Source organism: Achroia grisella, unplaced genomic scaffold, assembly GCF_030625045.1.
Source record: "Achroia grisella isolate CSIRO2021 unplaced genomic scaffold, CSIRO_AGI_Agris_v1 utg640, whole genome shotgun sequence".
NCBI lineage: Eukaryota > Metazoa > Arthropoda > Insecta > Lepidoptera > Pyralidae > Achroia > Achroia grisella.
The window spans coordinates 3,161,416-3,185,824 of record NW_026712977.1 but is presented as its reverse complement, the minus strand read 5'-3'; the positions used below and the strand labels follow the sequence as shown (position 1 = coordinate 3,185,824).

The 24,409-nt window shown below is 33.6% G+C and overlaps 1 protein-coding gene across 1 annotated transcript; it reads right to left on the bottom strand.

Moving 5' to 3' along the window:
* Window positions 1–1,656: 1,656 nt before the first annotated feature.
* Window positions 1,657–24,409, bottom strand: LOC131849171 (PHD finger protein rhinoceros). Its single transcript, XM_059199177.1, has 6 exons — window positions 24,323–24,409; window positions 23,423–23,733; window positions 21,241–21,435; window positions 20,521–20,737; window positions 15,159–15,348; window positions 1,657–15,069 (listed from the first exon to the last, which is right to left on the bottom strand). The coding sequence occupies exons 2-6, from the start codon at window positions 23,590–23,592 to the stop codon at window positions 7,823–7,825; spliced, it is 8,019 nt and encodes a 2,672-aa protein (XP_059055160.1). The 5' UTR covers window positions 23,593–23,733; window positions 24,323–24,409; the 3' UTR covers window positions 1,657–7,822.

Genomic DNA, 24,409 nt, shown 5'->3' with positions numbered 1-24,409 from the left:
GGGTATAATAAATTGTAACGCAACAGGCAATTTAAAACAGTTGTTAGATTGTTTATTTATAACCGCTTGTATTTTATATATCAATCCATATAAAGTAATAATTCTTAAAAATAGTGCTGCACACATAACCTGCCTACACGACATCTCTTCTCGTTTCTAGGTTTCAGATCCACTCATCAAAACGTACCACAGTACATTTAACGTTAGAGCTACATAATATGTAATTTTCTGATATGACTAGACCGACTATCAGACACACATTAGGTTTGTGTAGTTCATGAACATATTAATTTAAAGGAGCGCTCCTAAAGACAAACCACACGAACAGTTCCTAATTCTTTCTTTATTTAGTTCCTTTGAGAAATCGCAAAAGTACAGTTCTAGACTTAGACGTGGCTACTGCCTGTCTCCAAGTCAAATCGGGAGATAGTTACCCAGAAAGCTGTGAACTAAATTCATTCAATTTAGTTGGCAGCGCTGTAAATATATGTATATAGAGTTTGGTTGTACGCCCTAACTTAAGGACCAACTGATTCTAATTAAAAGATTCGTTGTGACCTTAATGTATCAAGGGTTATATGCTACATAACATCAAGCGACGACTAACAGGAGCGGAGCATCATAAAAATGTTGCAATAACAAGTTATTCACTGCTTTTTCGAGCAGACAAATGTTTATTATACCTTGGTATGTTGTATAACTTGATATAATAGGTTAGTAGCAACCTGAGCCATATTTTCACCTCCACGCGTCGTCCAATTACCTAGAATAAAGTACATGTTTTTCTAATTTATAAGACCAGACATACCATCAGTCCTTTCATGCTGGTGATCTTAACAGAAAGTAAACTAAGTAGGATGATTGACATTTTTCTTATTAACAGGTTTATCTGATAAGCCCCAGAGGTCTTGACTGTACCCAAATAATTTAAACATAAGGGTATTTTTTTTGTGCCGCCTATAGCAAGTGGTAACAATCTTCTTTATACATGAACAGCATCAAAGTCATTACGAATAATTAAAGTCTTATAAGTGTACACTGTAAATTCACTACCATTACAAAGTATATACTTTACAAAGAAAACTGCTTGTTGGCTACGATAAGTGGACAAAGGTACATGCAGACCACTTTTCGGTAAATTTACAGATGTAAACTTGTTTCACATTTTCATTCAACTTTAGACTTGTTCAGTAGCCTACTATAATATTTACTATATATCTGCTCACATATCATACATATCCCATTACTTATAAAACTATGGTACACTGAAATCGATGACTAATAATACATGTAAAGTCAATTAAACTTTAATTAGCGATCGAATAAATTTATTTAGTGTCCATTACAAGTACAGGTAACTACTTTATGCAACATATTATTTTAGCAAATTAACGTTTTCCACAATTCTTACAATATAATGTTTGCATCACGGGAATAAACACATTATTAAATCGTAATCTATATCTATTGTAGTGTAAAGAAAATCGATTAATTACGTATAGATTTAATTGACATAATTGTAAATTAGTGACTTCGGCTGATTCATACTGAATAAATAAAAAAACGGGACCAAATGAAGTAGTACAAACAAACAAAATCAAAATATATAAAATAGACAAGTGAACAAAAGAGACAGAGAAATTAAAAGGAAAAGAGTAATTGATCTAAAAAATTTATTAATGAATGAGGCGACTATGTGCACGTTGAAAACACAGTTATAATACAACACCACTTGTACACTATATACATGACCCGCGTTACAACTTCACATCCTTATCCGACCGCCACACAACAACGCCGCACCGACATTTTCCTCTTATATTACAACAATCTGTACATAAGTAGTTTGTACAACTTATAATTTACCAATAATTTCTAACAATCTAGTTTTACACAAATGGAAATAAAGTTTTACTGTAATACTTATACGGGTATTGGTATAAGACGTTAATCTCTTACGTTCTAACTGATTATATCTGACTACAACATAAATAGTAGTGAATTTTAATATTAATAATTCAATAATTATTCCTAAAACTAATGACTGGTACGAGTCGCTCAGCCATGGCTTTATCTAGAACATTTATAACTTTCTGCGACTGTGGCACATAAAGTTAATCTAACGATACCATACAATTATATGAACGATGTACTCATTACGTAATTTTAAATACCACAACCAACAAACACTGAGAATAAACAGAATCATCCATATACGAGCCGGATACTACTATAGCTAGTCGAAAAGTAAATGTCAGACAAGAGAAAAGCACGGTTCAAGTGAGTTCCGTTGCGACATCACGCAGCGGAAGGAATGGGGAGTAGCGCCATTAGCGCCGGCGTCGCGTCCAGCGTCCAGCGTCCGCCGTGCGCACTGGTACAATGGTAGATGGTCAAAGATGGTTGTTATAGATCTACTAGGGTCAGTATCCGTAACCGCCTCACATAAACATATCAACAACACACACACGTACCGCCATCGCGTATAATATACTGTAAAATACAATTCCATACAACATCTTTATAAACACTCAGTAAATTAAAATACACAATAACTCATGCGCTTATAGCACGAAATCTAAATAACATGACTTCATTAGAAAATACAAAAAAACATTACTAATTATTACATACTATGAAAAAATTACATACATCACTTTATAGAAAAATATTTTTAAAACAAATTCATTATGAAATACTATGTACAATTTAAATCATTTTTATTCCCTGCAATCGGAATCTCGCATACAAAATTATTCCTAAGCAATAAACAATAATAATTACATAAATTAAACAAATCACAGTAACAAGGTAATGATGACTGTCCAATTGTGATGTTTAAAAACAAATTGATAAATTGTGCGTTAAAAATTGTAAAATACAAAATTAACATAGCATATTATATTTTCAGAAATTTCAGAACATTGCCAATCAAAAAATATTTTTACAATTTATTATGACCACATTAAATTAATTAGGGAAGACTTGCAGGTGTGATTTCAAAACATTTTTAACATGCAAAGTGCATGTGGACATATATCATAGCTGTGTATACTATAGTTACATCAATACTGGCATAGTGAACGCACTACCAAACATGCTAGTAGGTAGTATCTTTAAGAACATTGCTATTAAATCCAATAAGAAAATTACTTAGCCGGTGGAGTAATACATCGATTGTGTAGATCATGGGTACTTGTCAGCTATTTGAAGCTCTATTTCACTACCATTATTTAACCTAACAATAACCATTAGACATTATTAATATGGATATCTAGAGAGTGCCATATCAATTGATTATACTTATGTATTTACAATTATACGTATTATACCTACATGTAATTCATTTGAATGTAATAGCAATCCTGTTCTAATGTCCTAACACAATTTATTTACATACAACCTTATATAGTAAAAAATAAATTATATATGATATTTATGCTTAACTCTATTCCACTATTTAAATAAATAATTTAAATGAATGTCATCAAGCTGTGAGTAAACATAATTGGTTGTCAATAAAACATTATATAGTAATACATATTAAACATGTATCAATACAAAAGAGAATTACATAATTGTTTATTACTACACTTAAATTTCAACATTAACATTGTCTATGACTAAACACATACACACTACTAAATTTATGTCTTAATATTTTATTATTTGTAAAAAATAGTTTCTTCAAAACATTTTGTGACAATTAAGCTCTAGAATGGGGTTAATTTAGACTATAGCGATAGACAATCAGATGTTGAATCGAATTTCATTATTTATCTTTTTATATACAAAGATTCGATGAAAAATAGTTGAATAATAGCTAATTATCAACGATTCTAGTCTACTCATAGCTTAAAGACATGTCTGTATATTGGTAAAAGATTGGTGTGTGCGAATTAGCCGAGATACAGGGTCAAGTTCAAATTTCTAACGAGACCCGAACCGAATTTTGGTTTCAAATATTTTAATCAATATAAGCTAACATACACATACTTACCCTAATATTTACAAGAACCTAACACAGTCCCTACTAATATTTCTGATTAATACCTTATAAATAAATATTTTATGGTAACGAATGATTTAATTTATTATACATTGTACCGTATGAAGTGGACACGATTAATCCGTCGTCGTCACGGCGTATTATAAAATGTCGGGGCATATGACCGATAATTATAAAGTAATAGTGAATATAATAATGAATATAATAATCAAAATAATAAATCAAAATTATAATTAATCCCATGCAGACCGAAGATATATCATTATCTTTAATTGAATCGTACACGTTATTTAAGTTTTAAATAAATTATCAAATTAAAACTTGGAATAATAAAATAAATAAATTAATGTACATAAAACAAACTAAATAAAATAATAGTCAAGCATTGTTTATCACTTAAAAAGCGAATAAATTACTCATTTACTGGTATGGGCTATTTTGTATATTCGAGTGGTCATTTACTAATTTTATTACTATATATTTTATACTGAGGCTTTAAGACGTGATATGTTATAAAATAAGAACGTGCTATCCTGCGATATTAAACAAATCCGAAGAGAATTCTAAATAATAAATACAAAGATACAATACTTTTTTACTAAATCTAAATATTATTAAAAAAATATAAATTTATTTCATAATAACTAGAAAACTACGTTAAAGACATCGCCGATATCAATCACATGCCATTCGAATGAAGGACGCCTATGTACGTCTAGTTAGATCAAAGGGAATATATAATATTCCTAATGCATAAAACTTCATGCACATTGTTCATTTCTCTAGAGAACAGAAAGCCGTATATCCCATTAAACGTCGACACTAGCGGTATGTTCTTTAATTATCATTGTTATCGTTTGTGATTTTGAAACATGTTTCATAAAACGAACCTTAAAGTAAATATAAACAATATCGTGACCACTCCACTCTCAATATATCAAAGAACAAATACATTAAATGCATTAATATTGTATTTTTCTACTAAATAAAATTATAATTAGAAAAATATAAAAGTATAAAATAACCTAATACCTAATCCAACTAGACGCACGAATTAATTTAGAACAGACGGCTTTCAGTGACAAAATTGCTAGTAAACAGATATTTGTGACCAAAACGAATTGTTTTGTCAGTAGATAAAATCAACTTACAAAATCGTATTCATGTCGTACCAGCGACTAAAGTGGATAGATTTTGAATTGTTTTATTATATTTTTGTCAATTCCTTATGCCCATAAATTGTAATTATCACACAGGCAAATTTTCGGTAGAGTATTATTTGCTGTAACCGTTTTGGGTGATAAAAGCAAGAAAGCTTGTTGCATCATAAATCTTAACATTTTAATAATATCCTACGTATTTTTCATAAATTACCAACCAGTCGTAAATCCAAATAAAGCAATTGATTATTATGTGTTATACGGAATAAATAGCTTAGAGAACATTACAAGAGAACTTAAAACCTAACTCTCCTCCTATAAAGTCATTATGACTATTAATTGAGTATTGCCAAATATTGCACTAAACACATGAACAAAATATTTTTATCCAAAACCATACACAGACGCGAATCAGTCAACAGTTTTTTTATTTTTGCCCAATCATGGTTATACTATTAAATAGGTTAATGAAAAAAACTTTTAGAATTGACATTGATCATGAATTAGCAAGTCGTAATCGTTTACGGAAAAATATTTCCAATCAGCGGAGTTTGTAGACATCCTGAATATGTATTAGTTACAAACAACCCTTGGCGACTTTGTTGGCCTGACAACATTGTGACTCAGTTGTTGTAGAAAGCCGAAGTGAAATGTATAATTCTCTTAAACCCTGCTCTTCTATGTTTATGCCAATACTACACTTGCGTTTCAAATAAAATTATTATATTTAGGTAATTGTAATTTCAACCAAAGACAACATTAGTTCAATGTGTACTTTAGTAAAATAAAACCAATTAGAAATATGAGCGTAAAAAAACAGGAAAGAAAACCTTATGGCAAAATAAATAATATTGATTTTATTTTGTTCAGTGGCCATATCTCTGTAATTTCCAAAACAAAGGCGCATTAGTATCTGTCTCTGTTCCAGATTACTTAGAAACCCGCAATAGATACGATTTCATTGCCATTTAGAGATTTTGTTATGGAGAGTTGATGTTGGTATGTACAATACTTACATTCTAATGTAATATATATGTTAATATTAAGTATATATATATAGATCAACCTTAGCGCGATAGGTAAAGGTTACTAGTTCAATTTACATAAACAAGTACTTATTCAGGATGTACAAAGCTGGTGAAGTTTAGTGTCTTATAATCGTTTCATACTATTTGCATGCACTTACTATCATATATTTAATTAATTTATCCTATTCTGAACTCAGCTTGATTTTTACAGTTTATATGAATATTAAAATATATATAAGATCAATATTCATATCAATATTATAAATGGAAACATACGATCAATATTTAATTACAAATTAATAGTCAATCAGAATTCATTCTAAATATACCTGAAATAATTTATTGGTTATCCGTCTAAAAACGAAAATCAGTACTACAGTCAATAATCTTAGTACGCAAAACTTATTTTTTTATACGTTATAATAGAATGCACAATATGATTTCTGGGGTGCTAACGTGTAAAGCTATAACCTAAGTGAATTTCATTTCGTAATCAAATTTATACATATCATAATTTACATAAATATTTTCATTAGTATTTACAACCGGTGATTTCATCCAGAAAACCATTCTCAAATGGAAATTTTTAAAATAGTATAAAAGTTTATTATGGGTACCAGAAATATTAGGATATGTAATCATTTGCAAAGAACTACATTATAGTGTGGATATTCCATTAACATATCTCTGTTCGACAGTGTTACTAAACCTAAAACACGAATATACATCTATTCCAACTTATGTCACAATTTATCATATAAATATTATAGTTAGTCTCTAAATCTAAATGTTTTCTCTGAAAACATTCTCTATAGATAATAAAAAACATATTTGGAATACGGATTTACGAGATTAGGCCGAACAGACGTTGTGTCACGGCAATTTGTTTTACACTCACTAATGATTGTACTTAAATGATCGTATGTAAATGAAAATATAATAGAATAAAGAATTAAATTATTGATTTATTTTATAATAAATTCGATATAGAAATAAATATGATTTTAGATAAAATGTTAATAGACTATATACACTGCATATATATTTTATAATTTAATCATGTCCTAAGCTGTGACGTCCGACATGAAGATGCGGTGGTCACATTAAATATGACGCCTATCCAAGAGAATAGTCCATTACTACTAGCCAATTATAATATACTAAATAGGGAATAGATCAAAGTAATAGTTCATAAGATTGTCAGTACTGTGTACCGAAGTGTGCTCAATAATCGTGATGTATGTTGTGATATTGAAATTATAAAAGGAAATATATCACCGTATTATCATGACTACATATTTCAAGACAAAATTCATGAGATTCAACTAAGGAAAATTAAAACATTAACATTAACAAAAATTATTCAGAAACAATAAAATTTACTTGTACATTACTGAGTGCACAACACTAACATATTTTATAATATCTTAGCATAACTTTTAAGTTAATCGAATTCTTGAGCTTTCAATTTATACAAATAAATAATACGATTAACTAAACATTACAAAGAAGATAATATTATTTTGAAATATACAGACACTAATTTATATGAACTATAACTATACACGAGATTTTAAGCTTGTTCGTATCTTAGTCTACTTGCCTAGGCTAAAACGTGGTTTATATCACCTCACTTCACAGTGTTTATTCACAGTTAAGGGCAAGGGCGAGGAGACAGGTGGGGGCGCCGTCTCAGACGATGCCGCAGATGTTCCCTCCTCGCCAGCCTCTTTCATGACATATCCGGAACCCTTGGAGCTACGGGCTAGTTTTAACCGGATCGGAGTCACTTTATCAGTCCGAATTTTACGCATGGCAAATGATTCGGAGTAAGAGGGCTGATCGATGGCGAGCGGGTCTTGAGCAGTAGGGTCGTATTCAAAAGGGTCAACGACCGGCTCAGGAGCCACTGCGGAAGCGCTCGCCACTGCAGTCGCCCTAGCGGACACGCTAGCCAAAAGTGGTTCGGCCGGTACGGCTACCGTTGGGACTGCCACTTTTGAAGACTTGCCTTGCGCCTCCTCCTCTTTTTTAAGTTTTATTTTTATCCTCAAACCCTCACTAGTACTCGGGTTTATCACTTGAAGTTTCTCTGCTTTTTTATCCTTCTTTTTCTTACGTTTCTCACTCTTGCTGGGCTTATGTTTTTTAGTTCTTTCATGTTCTTCAAAGTCGGCCATGATCTTCCTTCGGAATTTCATATTTTCTCGACGGACATCCTCCATACTTGTCTTCGGTAAGTTAACCAGACGCTTCTTTGGAGGGCGTAACTGGAATCCTTGTGTATCGTCGTTCACCTGCTGCACGCTATTAGAACTTAATTTTATCTTCAGTTTAGGAGCCACTGGTGCAGGAGCACTCGCAGTGCTTGGCTTTATAGTAACTCGACCTCGTCTCTTATACGACTGGCTCGAATTAGAAGCACTGAAGCTAGACAACTTTGTGTCATCTGATGGATCAGCATCGTTCATGCTTACTTCTAAATGTCTCAGTTCGCGGGATAAACCACTTGTGGTCTTCCGTTTCTTTTTCTCTGCTGCAGTATCACACATTTTATAGTCTTCTCTAGTAGGTATACTGGTCATAGATGCGACAGCTTTTGGTATTGTAATGACAGCTCTAGCCAACGGAGGTGGCGCTGCCGGTGGTTGCGTTGTTCCCATAATAGAAGCGGCAGTAGGATCATCCATATTCATATCCTGTGTCCAATATTGGCGCAACAATTCTTTTTTACGCATTCGTCTTAAGTTAGTAGAGCCAGACATCATGCTTGACGATGCACCACTGGAGACGTTAAAGCTGCTGCTGGCGTCATGTACCGGTGCTGGTGGCTGGGGTACGACCGGCTGAACTGAGCTAGTTGAATAATTAGCATCAAGGAATGGACCTTTTATTTTGACTTTTAATTGATTTCGTGAGTCAGACAATGAGACTTTCGGCACATGTGCAATAAATGTTTCTTTTGGAGAGGGCTCTACTAATTCAGATACTGGAGTTGCAGATGGAGAGCCAGATCTTGGTTTGCTAGCCATAAGCGCACTATGGAGTTGCTTTTCAACTTCTTCATCAATATCAGCTAACTGCTGATCAGCAGTGCCACTGGCAAACTCTAATAAATGGTTGTGATAAACATTACCAGTAGCAGGCACTGGGTTTTCGAAAGCATAGGTGCGCATGTCTACGGGTCCAGGTAACACGGGTGGGACTTGTGAAAATCCAGGCCCGCGATCTGAAGACGTTTTACTAGCATGTGGTGAAGTATTACGCTCTGGAGGCTCGGAAGTAGGTTTAATGTCTTTGGCTTCGATTTGAGGCGGTTTTTTATTTATCTGCTGCGGACTACCGACAGGAGGTGACTGAGAAGCATCTTTATATGAATGCTCGGATTTTCTATCATCTCTTATATCTATAGATTTACGTCTTTCTCTGAGCGCTTTGAGATCAACACCGTCATTAGCAATATCTTCATTGAAATCATAAACTGTACCGACCAGTTTATTTTGAATAGAGTTACCCATATAGTCCACAGGGAAACCATGAATACCTTGTCCTCGGCTCTTAGATCGCCCTCGCCCTCTTTGGGTTCGATTGCTTCTGTTACTCGAGCGTTTGGTGCCTTTGGTAACTTCGCTTTGTTTAGGTGAGATTCCTGGACTTTTACCAGGTGATTTTCCTGGAAATTTAGATGGAGTTTTTGTCAATTTTGGAGGTGATTTCGATTCTTGAGGATGTAAACTAGCAATAGTTTCACAACTATCATTTGACATTTTGGTAGAAGCTCTATTGGTGGGCGTATCATATGAATCGACACTAATGCTTGGACTTGACGCAACATGTATAGAAAACTTATCACTTCCTGTTACATCAATATCATCTCGCGGAGAATCGATTGGTTTAGGTGTTGGCGGTGCTATCATAGCTGTAGTCAACGCAATATTTTGTGATGAAGATGTAAAAGCCGCGCATAATTGTGGGAAAGCTGGTTTCGGTTGCATCAAAGTTGATAATGATGTAGTTGAGAACGGAAGACCGCAAGATGGAGCATAAAGTCCTGGACCTGGAGATGGCAGTGTCAGCTGAGATGACGCACAAACACCAGTTGCAAACAGTGGCAAAGAACTCAAGAACGGTGAGGCATCTGGACCATAAGCACTATATTGATTCAATGGCATTGATGGCTCAACTGGACAGGAATATGCAGGTATTGGTGGATAAGAATCTATATGCACTATATTAGCTTGATGTGAATCACAATGATTCATATGGGATTTTACATCTGTCTTCTGAGAACATAAAGATCCTTCAGAGCTTGTACTTGATGCAGAGGATCTGCGAGTTGCTATCTTACTTTCTCTCCATTTGGCATCTTGACTAATATAAGGTGAAGAGACTGTGGCGCAATCTGAGTGCACTAAAGAATTATTATTATCATAAGTTTGGTTATCTTGTGTGAGCTCATGATCATTGCTGTGAACAGAGTGGTCAACGACAGACAATGACTGGGAATCGTCACTTTGTTTAGATAAGGATATTGTATCTCCGATTTCAGAAACAGATTGTACATCTGACTGAGTTGTGTTTGACTCTTTAATTTCTTCTTGATAAACGTTCATATGGTCATATTTTCGATCATTAGATTGTACACTGTGGGTTTCACTTCGAGACACAGGCAAATCAGACCACTTGTCATTACTTGTCATTGGTATTGGTTGGTTATAGTCTTTACTATCGATTATAGTCTCTCTAGGTAGAATATTTGATGAATAAGATTGTGGAATATGATTAACAGACGTTTGGGTTTCCCTTGGTGAGCTTCTATCATCGTCATGTTTATTTACCGGTGAGTTATCACGATCATGTTCAACTTCTGCTGAATTTGGTATGGTGCTGTTATCTTGATTCCTATTGTCTTTTTCGTCAGTTACTGATTCATCTTGGGCTGTACTTTCTGTTGGCGCCTTCTTAGAACTCAGTTGCAATCTAAGCCTATCGACTAGGTTCAGAGTCTCCTGTACACCTTGATCTTTTGAGTCTTCTTTAAAGATAAATTCTGGATATGATGTAAAAGGTTTCATCACATCATCATGACTGAAACCATCATCAACAGCTAATATGTCGTAATCGAAAAGCTCGTGGTCTTTAGGCTGAGGTGAAAACATAGAGCGATTAGGATATGGATTTGCCGTAGAGGGTATTTTAGCACTTTTTGAGATCTCGACACCCTGCACATGACTGGAATCTTGATTAATAATAAACTTTTTATCCGAATCAATCGTTGATCGTTTTCGTATGTTTCTGGCCATTGGTGTCTCTACATCCATTGATTCTATGGACATTGTTCTAGCATCCATAGGAGTCTTCGGTGATTTAATCATTGTATTTTCGTTTAGATTTGCTTGAATCTTTGCAATCATTTTGACACTATTTTTATCAGCAGAATCAGAATCCATTGATTTATCTTCAGTTATATATTTTTCGGGACCACCTGGCTTCTCTATAGGAGGAAGATTGCCACAAGGACTAGGAGCCGTTAACCAATGTTTGTCGCTAACAGTGAAATCATTCATTGGTATAGGACTTTTTCTATGATCTACAATTTCTGGAGGTTTTTCAACTGGCAGAGACTTTTTAACTGGCGAAATACTACTGTGTTCGGATCCAGAAGCGGTGAGAACCTCGTGTTTAATCTCATGTCTACTTGGCCTTCTCTGTTTAGAAGTGACGGTATCGGTAACTTCAATTGCTGACGCTCCTAATTCCTTCAATCCAGGATCTTTCACACTCATTCTTCGGCTTTTATATTTTAAATCTAGGCTTTTCCTTGGACTAGTTTTGATTGGAGTACTAGCGTCAGTATCTGATTTAATTTTATCTTTTTCTTCCACTGATAAAGTACGATTTTTAGGTTTAGTTGTCTTTGCCTTGACATCATTAATCTGTACTTCTGTAATCGGAGATTTCTTTATTTCTCTTTTTATCTCCTCGTCCTTTTGCCGCTTCGGAGATGAAAATTCACTGGACTGGCCGCTCTCTTTGGAAGTTTTATTTGAGACAGTGGTAGAACAGGAGTCCTCTTTAGATTGTTTTCGCTGTCTGGCATCAGGCTTATTAGGCATATTTCCGCTTGTAGTAGTGCTTCTGGTCCGAGCACGCGTGGAAGCACGCGCATCGCCGGGTCGGCTCGATTCCTCTCCTTCAATAATCGGTGATGATACTCTACGCTCGGACCCCCGTTCGGAAGTTTTAAGCTTCTTGTCTGGGGCCTTGCGTGGAGATGTATCTGTGGAGAGACTCTTTCCTTTTCGTCGTCTACGCGGACGTTTAGGCGAGGGGCTTCCTGAACCAGATCTAGAGTCCTTGGAGCTGTCACAGTCACTTGATGCACTGGTTGAAGACAATGGTCTTGACACCTTGTCGAGAAAGGGCAAGTCCACTGTGGGTCTAGACCCGGGTGGTGAAAACATAGATGGCTGTCTAATTGCTGGTTTAATTTCACGAGCCTTAGCTGTTGGCTTAATTCCAGGTTTTTCTTGCTCTTCCTCTGATGACGACGATGAAGAACTACTACTGCTTGATGACGAAGAGCTCGAACTTTCCTTTGTTGGAGTTTTAGTGCTTTTAACATCTTCTTTCCTGGGTGACACTTTAGAGAATTCTGGCTTTTCATCCTTCTTTTTATCAGTATCAGTTGCTTCAACGGCTAGTGGTTTACTTCCAAGGCCACTCTTAATATGTGCCGCAGCTTTTTTAGCCGCTTGCCTTTGTGGCACATAAGAAATAGGTTCCTTTTCAACTTCTTTAGTAGATTTTTTCTTGCTTGCTTTATTTGGTGAAGTACTGGGGGTAACAGGTTCCTTAACTTCTTTACCTTTCGACTTTATTTTTGGTTTGGATTTAGCATCATCACCACTTACTGGTTTTTCAGTAATTGATTCGTCTTTCTTTACTACTGTCGTAGACCGCATATTTTCCGATGCTTTTTTAGCAGCTTGACGTTGTGGCACAATTAAATCTGTGGGATTGTCTTTCTGCTTTGAAAACTTCAAATTTTCTTTATTCTTTGCCTCATCACCAGACCCGGGTTTAACTGGAACTTTCTTATCTTTATTTGATGGTTTCCTGCCTCTTTTCTTAGGAGCAGGCTTTTCTTCTTCAGTGACAGAACGTTTCTTCTCTGGTTGAGTTGATATAAATTCTTTCATTGCAGCTTTAGTCCGTGGTAATGGTTGTTGGGAATCAGTTCCACCTGGAGATTTTTCAGGTTTTACTTTTTCAGCTTTTGGTTTTTCAGACTTAATTTTTTCTACGGTTTTTGGTTTCTCTGTACTTGTGTCTGCTTTTGTAGGATAGTCTTCACTACTATCCGAATAAATCTGATCTATCGGTAACTTATTGTTTCTTACTGATTTTATTGGCATTAAATCATCACTATCAGTACCAGACTGCCCTAACTTTCCAGCTGTCATTTCTTTTTCCATTTGTGTTAGTGTTTTACTACGAGATCTATCTTTCATCATTTTATCATTGATTGACTCATCATCACTACTACTCTCAATTAATGCTTTAGACTGTGGCACTTTCTTCTTTTTCCTCTCTGACTTTTTGGGTATTTTCTTGCCTTTAGTTTTAGGAGATACCTTTTTCTTTGGTGAACTAGGCTTTTTCGCACCTTCATCAGTGCTAGATCCAATAGCTCTACCGCGATATTTATTAGGCCGACTGATTTCTACAGCACTTTCTTCACTAGAGAGATCACTATACACACTTCCACTTCGACGCGATCCATTCACGTAATGTTTCTTATAGGGATTTGATGACTTAGATCCCTTTACTAGGCCATTACGATCTTTCTTCTTTTCGTCACATGAATCTGGAGGGGCGATTCGTGCCAATAATGCATCAAAATCATTCTGATGGTCCGGTGCGTTATCGTGAGAATATAATCTATCATATATTGATGGTCCATGATTAGCCTCAATAATGGCAGCCAAATCTGATCCCGATATTGTGGGGTCCGCCGATAATACCGCCACTTGTTTATGAAATGTTTGCTCTCGTAATCTAAAGAATGAACGCGAGAGTTTTTCTCTTCTACTCACCATATAGCACAAATTCCTCACTCTTTCCAGGTCTTGTCTAAGCTGAACAAACATTTTCATTTTGTCGAGATCAGCTTGTTCTTGTCTATGAGTCAGAAGTTCACTATCATCTGATTTTGGAAGTAACAAGGGACGATTATGCCCTGCTCGTCTCTTCAGTTTCCAATAATTGTAAATATAGTTAATAGCATCTTGATCAACATCAAGAAGGTGAGTACTGATATCTTTCATGCTAACATGACGGTCAAACTCCGCTTCGATTTCCTGTAACCGAGCAGCCCGAGCTTGAGTCTTCTCTTCCGACGTCATGTCTTTTCGACGCTTTCTCTTCACCTCCTCCTCCTCCGAGCCAGAGCCAGGACACTTTTCCTTTTTGGAATTAACGCTATGTTTTTGACAATACGATCGCAACTTGACCCCGTCATCAGCATTTTCATCTTCTATTATTGCACGCATTTCTAGTCCATGTTTAAATGCACACGTTACATGATAAGCAGTTTTACAAGTTTTTACAGAGCATTGTATGCATGCTCCTTTGCGCTCGCGACACAACACACACACTAATGACCAGCGTGAAGGGGGAATGGAAGATATTTTAGTTATAGGTTCCATTCTTTCAGCACAACCAATTGATACCTCGGGTATCCAAAGCACGCAACTGACGTGGGCCCACTTATGGCCAGATGGTGTACATTTCATTGCACCACCGAGATTTGGACACAAAACGCAGGTAGGTCGTACACCGTCACCACAAGGCCTGCACAGCCACTGTCCTGTAATAAGAAAAAAATATAATTAGTTTATTAAAATATATTTAAATAATAAATGTGAGTGATGGTTAACTCACCATTACCATACGTACCATCTGGAATAACAGTAATGCCATAACATGCTTGGTGCACACAAATGTTACAAGAGTCACAGAAGACCATTTCATTACCGTCCTCGGAGTCAGGAGACCGGCAGACATCGCAAATTACATTCTCATCATATTCGATGCCTAAACCTTCTTCTGACTTCATAATAGCTTGGATCTTGTCCCATGTTCGGACCTATAACAAAAATTGTAAAATTAAAATCATTGACATTATTTTTTTCTAAATGCAGTTCACTTCTTGTTATGTAATTTGCTCACTGTTCACTTCTATTATATTGACACGTTGACGGACACTTGCGTTTAGTCACTATGTGGCATGATGGCAATAACCGTCTACAAAGAAACTGTAGTTTTTGAACACTGCGGCTATAGTGGACAAATGTGCATTTACCGGCGTACAAGTAGAAGCCTAGTGTCATGTTTTGGAAACAATTTTTTATTTTGAATTTTGTCTTCCACCTGTTACACGACGTGCAGCTTCAGCACGCACGTGGTTGCGAAGGGAGAAGTGCGATCGTGTTTTCTCTTGAATTGTGTCAAAATTAAGTTTATTTTAGCAGAAAAAGTGAAACTATACTTCTAATATTCTAAAAATTACAAAAACATATAGCGATAAATTTCGAACTTCACTTGTTCCTGCTGTCTTAATCTGTGTTTTCTATCTATATATTTCAGTATTTCTATCAATTGTTTAGTACCCATACTACAAGCGTATTCAGGGAACTCTATTATACATTGTACATATATTATATCTCCTTACTTGAATAGCACTATAGGGACTATTTATGCGGCAAATGTGTTATAATAAAAAAATATTTGAATGACTACAATACGTGGATTTAATTACAATTTTAACTAACCAACGTTTATCACCAATGCCAATACATTATATATTTTGTTTGACAACAGATGAAAAAGCGTTACGTTTGCCGCGATTAACCTTTCTAGCTACATTTCATATACAAAAATTCAACTTCATGTTTTTAACCACCATATAGTACATATATAAACCAAACCGTACAATAGATAAAAACTGAACTGAATTTCAATTCTGGTATATCGGTGGTTCAATAGTCGTGTAGATTTGACGACTTCGTTATATCCTATTCACTTAGAATATACAAACTTTGTAAAAAAGGGTCTTACCTCAAACTCTAGTATTTAAAAGCAGGACGCTTTGTAAGACATTTCCGTTGAAAGGTGGGGTAAGGCAGAGTGAAACTACAGGATAAGACACGCCATCTTAGTTGTTTAGGAACGGCAACGCATGATTGGTATCGCAGGCATCACATGATAACGATATATTGTTAAATTTAAATTGGAACTGTATTAAAAATATAATAGCACCTGATATTATAACTTTGTACCAAGGTATAATAATTAAAGAATACAAATAAAATAAACAATACTCACAAATAACGTGTTTATGAGTAAAATTTAATTTATTTTTAACATTTTATTTATTTATTTTCACATATTATATTCCACATTTTACTTGGTCGTTAAAGACTTCATTACGTTCTATAAGAAAGGGGCAAAGACACTATTAATATAATCAGGTCAAACATAATACAAAAATATAGCACGCACTTTGCACTACGGAGTTCAGAATTATTATTTAACTGTCAAGGAGTCAACACATTACCTATTGAATATAATTGATAGCTTGTTGGGTCGACTGCACAGCCACTTAATATAGACTCGTATATAAAGTCCACTGACAGACGACACAAAACTGAATTAAAAACAGTTTTATAATTCTAGTCGAATTCTTTGACAAATTAAAGGAGCCCTGTTTTATATTTGGAAAACGTGAAAATCAATCAAAATCAATCAAGATCAAATTTGAACTTGAAAAATTCATACACACAAATTTAGATGAATTTTCTCAAGAATATGTTTTATTCACAAGAGGAATATGTTAAGCATTATCTATACATATAATACAAAAGGTAACTGATCGATTGCTGTACATTACACATTTCAGAAAAAAAGAAGTATTATTGGAAAACTATCAATGGAGAACCCGATACAATGATTTTTAGAATTTCTACCTATTTATGTGTTTGTTAAGCTCTCGAAAACGAGTTGCACAATGGGTTTCACTGTGATAAGCATTGCATTACAAAGTTTGAAGAGGTATATAATATATTTAGGGTTTCATTTATTTAGAACAAATATAGCTATAAAATCTGACCACAAGTACAAGTACATACTTACATACTTTGTTTTTTTTTATCAATGTCATTATATTTTTTATCAAACGTAACAATTTAAATACATATTCATTTAAGAAACTGATACGGAGATAATTATACTTTTTTTTCCTATATAAACGGAATAATCTATTTAAATAATACAAATGGTTTTTAATTCTACGAATTAAGCCCAATGAAAACTAGTTCACCTGTAGCCTTATATTAAATTCAGAGAGTTTATTTAGAACAGTGAAATTCAAAGATTTTATTTAGAACAATGAGGTCAGGAGATAAAAATATTTCATTGATTTTTCTTTAGTTTCCGCTGGCCGAATAGGCGAAAATTATTCTACATTTTTAACGTAGTTATATTTTTACCTTTTTGGTTTGAAACTCTGATTACTAACGTAAAAACCATCTGCATTCGAAATTTGAATACTCATGTTTAACCACGTTGAAAAAAATTTTTATGATGATATATGCTATTTTTTGTTTAGTACAATTTAAAGTATGATTCCTTGATAGTTAATAATCTCGTGTAACTTTATTTCGAGATTTTAAATATAACTTTGTAAATGTTGCATAATTCAAAACTCACATGATTAAAACTTACTGTCACGATTATAATAAAAATAGAAACTTTTATGTGATGTAAATAAGCACTAATTGACAATTTTCTAAAATTGTAGCAAGACAATATTATGTGCTTGCATAGACGAACACAGATATGTAATAGTAAATAATTTTCATATAATGAGTCTTGATACCATACATAACGAGGCGAGAGAGAATAAATCAAAGTACTCACTGCAATAAATGCAACACAATTCCACGACACAAATTGTTCATATACTTAATAACTATAATGAACGTTCATTGAAACAGAAGTACAAAGAATATAAACATATATGTACAAAGTACAAGAACTATGGTTACTACATTAGTGTCACAGTACAGTCCTACTGTCTTGCTGAAGAGCAACTAGGCTCAGTCCTGCAACACAACTAAACATTTCGACCTGGTAGGATGAAGTGGACCCGCCGATGTAAACTCTGACTCAAGGTCGATTTGAGTAATAAAATTTAATAGTCTAATGATGAACTAGAACTAGACCATCGAAGAAACAATAATCAATCACACCTATGACATATATACCACAATTAGTCAATAGTCTGGACTGTAGTAGGTATTGCATTATTGTAAGTTTACGTTTTTCTCTTTAGTAGAGAAATAAACTACAAAATGTTACCGCGACAATTTTTTTTAAAAAGGAGATTATACAGATTAGAATTGTCTTTTGTATCAGTTCAGGATTATTATTTTTTCAAGGGCCAAACAAAATAATTTGTATAATTTACGCGATATCTGCTACCATTTCAAACAATACTGCGATACTGCCTCAAAGTTTACTTCAATGTACATATTATGTTTAATCGATATTATTAATTTTAGAATCGAACACATTGGTAATTTTGAACTGCCTTCACAACTGTCCTAGTTCTATATTGCAACTTTTCATTATTTATGTGGCCTCTAAACTTACTTCGTGTACGTGGTATCATTTAAGCAATCAATACTACATATAGGCAGACATTAAGTTAAATTTAATAAAACAACAAATAAGTAAAATGTCTAGCCTATATTATTTATGAATTATGTTTCTTTTTGTTTCGAATATTGTTATATTAAACTGACTCAAAAATATTAAATCTGGATACGTAGCAAAGGACAGAAAAAATTGTGATTAGGGGATGACATCTACTCTTACTTATTTCTGACACCAAGCAACTACATTGTATATAATATAGAGTATTTTGCTTATAATTATAAGATATAATTAATTGCAGAGTTTGAAAGCCTTAACCTTCGGGGATAGCAATACTTGAGGTCAAAAGTACCATGTCATAGGTACATTAAATCTGATTAGTTGAGTTGATTATAATAAATAATTTAGATAAACTAAAATAGGCAAAATATCTATTGACTGATAAGACTGTGTTCCACTTTACAAATTATCTCCTAAATAGATGCTAAATGTCCGCAATACTCACAATATATAATCCTCGTTTATACATGTAACACTGTTCATCAACATTGTAAGAGATTACAAATTACAAAACATAATTATTGGTACAATCCATAGTTTTCATAATATGGTTCTGACATTAACAAGTTTAAGAAAGTAATTTAACATTTATAATTTGACCTAAGTCATTTATAAATCCGTTTGTGTGAACCAGTATTTTGAAGAACATTCCATCAACTTTCAAAATTACCAGGAAGCTTCTGTGCTTCTAGGCAAGGCTGGCTGGCTGTAAACTATTATTCTGTACACAGTTGCTGGATCCATATTAACGAATCTATTAGGTTGTTCGGAAAGTAATTTAGTTTTTTCCTAAATTAGGGTTTAATTGTATTTTTTGCACTCAACTTCACACTTAAGCTGTATAATTTTTATATGCTTTGAGAGCTCATATAGCAAGGCTTGTGTGTGAAAAATTACAATTAATTCTACGCATTAGTTTTTGATTGGTATCCTTTTAAGTATGGAGAGGAATAAGCAGCATTTTCGACATATCTTACTGTTTTACTACAGAAAGGGCAAAAATGCTGTTCATGCCAGAAAGAAATTGACCGATGTGTTTGGAAAAGTTAGGAAAAAACTAAATTACTTTCCGAACAACCATATGCATATGCAATAAATTTGATAAGCTATGACTTTGTCAGTTGTACCTGTTGTCAGCCAAATGCTGGACCTTAAGTTAAATATCTAGTATAATTGTCTAGCTGACATTAGCACCTAAACACAAGATTGGCATTAAATAATTATGCATAATAATACAATTGTGACGGTATATTTATTTATTTACAAAAATACATAGATCATAAGATTAAAAATACATAAAGTTGATAAAAAATATTCTATAAGTATACTCCTTGCCATCCAAGCTTCACACAGGTAGTAGAACATTATTGTATCGTATTTTTCGACTAAATTTTCATCTGGAATTACTCTGATGATGTAATTTGCATGAAAATCAGTTCAGTAATTTTACATAGACAGACGCAGCTCAGGACTTTCTACGAGTTTGTTTAATTTGTGTCACTTGAAAAACCAATGATATGATTAGTTATAATGTCGCACTTACCTCCAGCTCTTCTAAAACTTTCTCAAGTTGATCTTCTGAGATCGGCATAGCCCCAGCCCTAGCCCGCTCCGCATTGAGCAGTTTCAGCCAAGCTGTGTCCAAGGCATCAAGATCATAGCTGCAAGCGGCTTCAGCGCGAGCAGGCGTAGTGCTCAGCTGGTGTTTATCAGGCTGATAGTGTGCATCACGCATTAAGTGTATATACTTATTGTTGGGCCTGTGAAATTAAAAAACATTGTAGGACAAGATAAGAATAAGATGTTGCTTTCAAATAATAAGAACACTTATAAAAACAACAACCAAATTCTAATTCTATATGCTCAGTGACTTGTTTTGGTAAGGAACATCTCATATAACTTTACATTAATTTTAAACTCTATTTTTGTCAATGTTGTTTCTTTGCTAATTAAAAGCATTAAGCCATGGATGGTCATGTAGACATCCTTTAATTATCATGTGTTATTATATTAAAAGATCTTTTTGACATTTGTAAAAACTATATTCCCTACATTTCTATGCAAAATGTTGTCAAAGGTATGTTACAATAAGTATTATCATTATCTCAGAATCCTAAAAAAATCTAATAGCAAATAAAGGATATTGTTTCATTTTATTAGTCATTGCCAATCATATAAAAATAAAGAACATGATTTTATTTTAGTAAACCTAAGTTTTAGATGCTATTTTATTTACATGTGTCACTCAACAAGTAGTACATACAATTTGAATTCTTGAAAATCTGGTGGCAGTGGATTGTCCGTTATCTTGACTTTGGGTGCAGGCAGTGAGTCAGGGTTCACAGGAACTTGTACTCCTCGCTCCCAATCCTGCTTCCATGTGTCTGTGATGACCCAATAGTGACTTGGCGTGAGAGGCTCCGAATCTGGGAGCTTCATCGCGCTGATGAGATCTTTCCTGGAAGGTTGGGTGGGTAACTTTAAAGACTACATTAAGTTATGTTATTTAACTTTGTATCTCACAATTTTTTTATATAATAAATATATATTTGCATTGAAGAAATATTTACAATTTTTATTACTAAACAATTTCACATACAATTTTCCTGTTTTTTTTTACAGACTGTACAATTCAAACAATTTTGTCTTAATATATCTAATATATGTAAAACAAATACATAGTTTTATGTACTGGCCTGTTAATGTCCTAGATTAAGAATATATTTGCAAAATTTCTGGTATTATTACATGTTTATTTCACCTTACCTTATTGTATAATTTATTATGGAACTTTGAATATCAATAGTGAGGGATCATTTTTTATATACAAGTTTGCAACCAAATAATTGTGTGGCAAATATTTATAGCAGACAGTCCCATTTAATCGAAGAAATGGTCCATTCAATTATTTGTTCATTCATTGATTATGCAAGTTATAATTTTCGCACAAATATCATAAGCAATCTAGGATATAACAATGGTTAGTTTATTAATATGTTTGATTGATAACAAATTTACTTTAGAAATATAAAAGATATTTGATACCTCAGATAATTTTATTAAGTACATTGAAATAGAATTTAGTGAAAAATATTGCTAAAGTAAATTGAAACAACCAGCTGTAAGCTCAAGTGAAATTTACATATAACATTTACTAGAGAGTGATTCGCTAAAGCATACTATCCTAACGCCTGATATTTTGTATACTATCCTATTTATTATACTATCCTAACGCTTGATATTTGTATGTATTGTATGTTTGTTGCAATGAATAAATCCCAATGTTTTAACTAATTATAATAATCCTTCCACCTATAGACAACTGCACTATGACTGAGTAACAAAGACTTTATCCTACGCAAGCAGTACCTTATGATATACAACTAGTAAGACATAAAATTAACCCTCATTGAAAATTGTTTATTCATTAGTAACAAAATTAATATTTTAGTGAATATTGTAAAGTATTTAATAGTCTAGTATTTTCAATGAGGGTATACAATTCAATTCAGTGAGGTTAGTATGTAAATACAATCGCCAGAAATATTCTAGAATTTGCTTATACTTACTTTACATATACATCACATAAAAATGTATAGTCAATGTGGTGAACACTTTTTTAAAGAATTTGAATATTACTAGAATATATCAAAATTTATCACTGAACTAAAACTGACACCTAAAGTTCATCCATTTATTTGATTTATTGATCATACATTTTTTATCTGTGACAATAATTCACAATATGTATGCTGTATTCTATTTAACATGTAACAGAACAATAATGTAATATTTATTACAGTTTATACTTTTTTTACAGTAGTATTTCACCATAATTCTAGTGTAAGTTGAAATTGATTATTATCTTCAAACTGCATCTAAACAATTGTAATTCATGACACTAAATAAAATACTATAAATTTTACAATCAATTATCCAGTCTAACACTGGAATATGATTCTAATACTGAAAACATAGTGTAGTAATCAGAATTTGTTAAAGAAACATATGTAAACAATATTTATTATTATAACTATTTACAGCTAAAGATAGCTGAAGCGAAGCTGCTATGCAGTACCAAAATAATATTAATGTATGATGTTGCATATGCATTGCAAATTCGCTAGCCTGAAATTAATTTTAATGAAACAATGCATTTGTGATTATGTACATATATATTGTGGTACCACAATAACTGTAAGATAATCATACTATGCCTATTTATTTCTTAATATACTCCTATTCGCAAACTACCAATATTTTTACTTAATTAAATGTTTATGTTACAGTTGTAGTTAGTAACTACTTTCGCTTGAGCTTCTTGATTTACTTACCTAATACAAAATTTCTTAGTGTTTAAATTATACCTAAAACTAAAATAACTCTTTCTATCTCTAAGGTTATACCTTATATAAATTCAACAGTATTCACTAAGTTACACAAACCTGAATAGTTCAGCAGGTGCCTCTGAGGCACTCCTGTTGTATATAGATGACATTTTGACATCAGGACGGAGCTGCCAGAGTGCATCCTCGGGCTCCGTCCTGCGGCGCTTTGATGTGCCCGGCTCCTCCCCGCGCACACCAGACGCCCGTTTGGTGCCTCTCAACGACATCTCTCTCAGTTTATACACAACCTACATGTTCACGATCCCACTACTGCTTTACACTTGGACCGTGGCAGTAACATTGTGTAAAATGTCACAGCATCCACTACATGATGGCACTTTAGTTTGACAAAAAGCAAATGGTAGAACCTGAAAGTAACAAAAAGACATGTCTATACTACTATTATACAACAAACATGATGTATGTTCAAAGGAACACACATCACTCACAACAACACATCTAACTGCTTCATACACTACAAGTGGAATATCAGCCATTATTGTCGCGAATTTTAACAGACAAAAAACAAATATCAATCTTTAGTGTACCTCAAAACAACAAATATATAACTAAAATTCCACTTGATGATCAATAATTCAGACTAAAACGCGGTAAATCTGCAAACAAAACGTCTAAAAGTACTATTTGACGTAAGAAAGAAAATTGACATTTTGGAATTCAACAATGATAATTGGACAAGAGATAATTACACGGAATCGAGCCTTTTACCTCTCAATCTTCATTAATACACATAATTACACGCGCAAACAGTATCATTCTCATTTTCAGGCGATATCGAACAGAAAACTGATTTGACGTTTCACTTTATTGTACGAGTAAAATATATGGCGGGCATGAACAGTGCTCTGCCCCGCAAGTAAATAGCCGCTCGTCAATGCATTTATTCTCCGCCTAACATCCGTTGCCAATCATTCTTATAACATAAAATACACTCACACAACACAACTAAAGACCCCAATGACTCCATTTTATAATATTTAACAGTAAATATTTATCTCACAAGCAGTCTCCATTAAAAACTAC